Genomic DNA, 4,567 nt, shown 5'->3' with positions numbered 1-4,567 from the left:
TAAAATATGATAAATGATATCTCTTTGTGAAATATGTGACAACGAGAATAAAATATAATATATATGTTTGTCTTCTGGTCCATTATCTGCAGTATGTAATTTGAAGTGTGACAGAAAAGTATATCTATTATAGTTAGTAAACCAGTATTGCCTAATTTTTTTTATTTAAGTTTTTGTAACAAATTAGTGATCCGGAAATATTGATAAGTTGCTACTTTATCTGAATAAAACCATATTAACGCTTATCTATCCGCGTTGGAACGAATTTCAGGTAATTACCAAACATTTGTGTAGTTTCGGAAGATATTTATTAGCTGACGGAAATATGTTTTAAACATAAGTAGAAATTGATTAACTCTAACAAAATATCTGCGTTGAATAGGCTCCAGAAAGATTACGCTATCATAAAAAAAACATTTTGTTGAAAAAAACCTATTAATAAAAAAGTTTTTATTCATTCATATTCATACAAGGTTTGACTGCATATTCACGACGATAAATAAATACGATCTACGAAGGGAAAAGTTAAATAAAAAAATCTATACAGGGTGTTAAAAAGAGAGTGTAAAATATTTAAGGAGGTAATAGTATGAATCAAAATAAGCAGAAAAGTCTCAATAAAGTAACGGTTGCGGAGATATGGAATGTTTTTTAGCCCCTTTTTTATTTTGCAAAAACGTTATGTATTTTCTTATAATAGTTGGTTGATGTTTAGTGAAATAAACAGTACGTATTTGACAGTTGTTCTCAGTGCACAAGTTTTCTTTCGCTATGGCTGGTTACTCTAACGCAGAATTAACAGACATGCATTTCATGTATGGTCGTGCTAATGGGAACGCCACCGAAGCGCGACGTCTTTATGTTGACGCTTATCCAAATCGCCAGATTCCTTCACAACGCATGTTTGGAAGAATTCACCAAAGATTGCGTGATACCGGTTCCTTGAGCAAACAGTGCCATTTATCCGGAAGACCAAGGTCGGTATCCACTCCTAGAGCAGAAGAAGAAATTCTAGCACTGGTAGAGCAGAATCCAGGTACGAGTGTGCGGAGAATATCAGCCGAGGTAGGAATTAGTGGTCCTCTTGTTTGGAGAATCCTTCACGAGCAACTGCTTTATCCATACCATGTGCAACGAGTACAGGCCTTAAATCCAATAAATGATCATCAAGCACGTTTGGTTTTTTGCCGCTGGTTTCTACGTCATGATGCTGAAGACCCTCGTTTTCTTGCAAACATTCTTTTTACTGATGAGGCCGGGTTCACAAGAAATGGAGTGTTTAATTTTCACAATACGCATATTTGGGCCGACGAAAATCCTCATGCTCTAATAGAATCTGGACATCAGGCACGTTTTTCATTAAACATTTGGATGGGTATTGTAGGTGACAGGTTTCTAGGTCCTGTTGTTTTACCAAACCGATTAACAGGCGCTGCTTACCTCAACTTTCTGCAGAACACACTGTATGAGTTTTTGGAAGACATTCCTTTGAATCAGAGGCAACAAATGTGGTTCCAGCATGATGGTGCTCCAGCTCATTTTTCCATGGCCGTTAGAGAGCATTTACACCAAACTTTTCCACATAGATGGGTAGGAAGGGCCGGACCTGTTTTATGGCCTCCAAGATCGCCTGATCTGAACCCTCTAGATTTCTTTGTTTGGGGATATTTGAAGACATTAGTGTATGGTACTCCTGTAAATAGCCTGGAAGAGCTGCAGCTACGGATTAATCAAAAGTGTCAAGAAATCCAAACCAAGGAGGGTGTTTTCGAAAGAGTTCGAATATCGTTGAGACGAAGATGTCGTGCCTGCTTGGAAATGGACGGAGGGCACTTTGAACATCTTCTGTAACTTTGTTTTTTGTTTGTTAAAAGCTTCCTTTGTCGGTTTATTCCTAATAAAATAAAATGTTTGAAAAACGAATAGTGGTCCATATCTCCGCAACCGTTACTTTGCGGACCCATGTTTATTAAGACTTTTCTGCTTATTTTGGTTCATACTATTACCTCCTGAAATATTTTACACTCTTTTTTAACACCCTGTATACTTTGTGATAGTTTTCTCAGGTTACCTCTCCCTTTTAGCGGTCAAAACTTTTACGGTGGTCGTATTTTTTTAAAAACGGGCAGCAACATTGAAAAGGTCATTTTATTTATAATCTCTTGAGGCAGACCCCTACAGAAAGCCATTCTTGAGAAAAATGGTATTATTTGCTGGTGTGTATGTTTTGTTTTGCGTAGCAGTGTGACGAATTTAAAACATTGAGTTCAGTTGGCGATGAAATGTCTCTCCCCCACTTGAAGGGAAATAAATCGGCAGCAAGACTCCTTACTTTTCAACATTTTTTTTAATTACACAAGACATCAATAAATTTTTTAACTGAAGTGAGGTAAAAAATGATTTATCCTATAAATGAGATAAAATATAAAAGTATTTTTAATAATTCTTGGCCATTTTAGATAATCTAGAAGTGATAAAAGGTTATAGTTCTTATTTCAATTTTCGAACTTGTATATTGGAAATTGTGGTAGTTGTCACTTCTAATAATATCCATCCAGAATCAATTACGTAAAATCTTTTGACCAAATAAATTACAACTAAAAAATTATAAAGGGTAGTCCATCGAAAACGTACCGCAAGGCATTACAGGGTAGTAAAGAACTTTTCGGCAAAATCCAAAAACAGGTCAAATTTGTTTCTAAGGGGGACAACTTTTGGCTCAAAAAGCATACCAAANTCTTCTGTAACTTTGTTTTTTGTTTGTTAAAAGCTTCCTTTGTCGGTTTATTCCTAATAAAATAAAATGTTTGAAAAACGAATAGTGGTCCATATCTCCGCAACCGTTACTTTGCGGACCCATGTTTATTAAGACTTTTCTGCTTATTTTGGTTCATACTATTACCTCCTGAAATATTTTACACTCTTTTTTAACACCCTGTATACTTTGTGATAGTTTTCTCAGGTTACCTCTCCCTTTTAGCGGTCAAAACTTTTACGGTGGTAGTATTTTTTTAAAAACGGGCAGCAACATTGAAAAGGTCGTTTTATTTATAATCTCTTGAGGCTGACCCCTACAGAAAGCCATTCTTGAGAAAAATGGTATTATTTGCTGGTGTGTATGTTTTAGTTTGCGTAGCAGTGTCACGAATTTAAAACATCGAGTTCAGTTGGCGATGAAATGGCTCTCCCCACTTGAAGGGAAATAAATCGGCAGCAAGACTCCTTACTTTTCAACATTTTTTTGAATTACACAAGACATCAATAAATTTTTACATTTGTCCTATAAATTAGATAATACTCTAGAAGTGAAAAACAATTATCGTTCTTATTTCAATTTTCGAACTTGTATATTGGAAATTGTGGTAGTTGTCACTTCTAATAATACCCATACAGAATCAATCACGTAAAATATTTTGACCAAATAGATTAAAACTAAAAAATTATATAAATATTCTCCAGCAGCTCGAGCATGGCCTTTTATTCTGGGTCCCTGTTGCTGGACTTGCTAGGTCTTTTGATTGCGGTGATAGCAGTGGGCTACGCATACTTCTCGTGGTCTTACCAGTATTGGAAAAAGAAGAACATACCCTATCTTGAGCCTGTAGCGCCTTGGGGTAACTTTCAATCCCCATTTAGTACAAATAAGTCCTTTGGAGAACAAATGGTCGATTTCTACAGGCAAGCAAAACCTAAAGGTGAGCACAAAAAGTCAAGACAGGAATTTATCGTCATCATTAAAACTCGGTGTATTTCCTTCGAGTGGAATCAACTTTTGTAGAAGATGCAAGCGTTAAACATTTTGTTGTGGATTTTAATTTTGCGATCTATTTTAGGATGGAAGTATTTTGGTATCTATGCTTTAACTCATGGCAACTTGGTAGCAATAGATCTGGATCTGGTAAAACAAGTGATGACAAAGGATTTCCATAACTTTGTGGAAAGAGGGGATTATAGTAATGAAAAAGACGATCCTATGAGTAAGTTTTTCTATAGTTCAAGGTGTGAAAAATTGTGCAAGGGAGCAGTTAGTGTCTACTGATCAAAGTAAAGAGAATATTTCCTATGTTTAAAATGCTCTTTTTCGTTTCAACTTTGTTCCATTCTTTACAAAACAGTCAATTAAAGAAGCTTTGGATGAACTTTATCGTAGAAGATAAGGATGATTTTTATTCATTTTGACGACCACTATCGGCGCTCAAAGTTTGACACCATTTTGACACTTTCTATTGTTTGGAGAAGACACCTCTTTGTTCAACCGTTAAAATATATTTTTAGGTGGCCACCTCTTTGCTATCGGTGGCGTAAAATGGAGGAACCTGAGGACCAAACTGTCGCCGACATTCACCTCTGGCAAGTTGAAGAGCATGTTTAGCACTCTAGTGGACTGCGGTCTGGTTCTAGAAAAGTATGTTGAAGGTCACATCGACAACGAGCAAGGAGCCGACATAAAGGAAATTTTAGGTGAGATATTACTGATGTATGTCGTCTTATAGAAGCTATATGTGAAGACAACTTTTAATAAAATTTCAGTTTCTTTATATTATAATAATAATAATATAATAATATA

General features: G+C 35.7%; 1 protein-coding gene across 4 annotated transcripts in view; it reads left to right on the top strand.

Annotated features, from left to right (window-relative positions):
* Positions 1-4,567, top strand: part of LOC108915517 (probable cytochrome P450 6a14) — a 20,632-nt gene continuing 16,065 nt past the window's right edge. Inside the window, exons 1-4 of one of the 4 annotated variants that reach the window (XM_023455301.1) lie at positions 1-271; positions 3,460-3,695; positions 3,834-3,977; positions 4,276-4,461. In XM_023455301.1, the coding sequence (XP_023311069.1) occupies positions 3,470-3,695; positions 3,834-3,977; positions 4,276-4,461 (556 nt within the window). In that variant the 5' untranslated portion in view covers positions 1-271; positions 3,460-3,469. The remainder of the gene's footprint in view (positions 272-3,459; positions 3,696-3,833; positions 3,978-4,275; positions 4,462-4,567) is intronic. The other 3 variants (XM_023455300.1, XM_018721581.2, XM_018721574.2) reach the window with 3 other exon arrangements.

The sequence above is a fragment of the Anoplophora glabripennis genome, unplaced genomic scaffold (assembly GCF_000390285.2).
Source record: "Anoplophora glabripennis isolate ALB-LARVAE unplaced genomic scaffold, Agla_2.0 scaffold155, whole genome shotgun sequence".
In the NCBI taxonomy this organism is placed as follows: domain Eukaryota; kingdom Metazoa; phylum Arthropoda; class Insecta; order Coleoptera; family Cerambycidae; genus Anoplophora; species Anoplophora glabripennis.
This window is presented reverse-complemented; position numbering and strand designations above follow the sequence as displayed.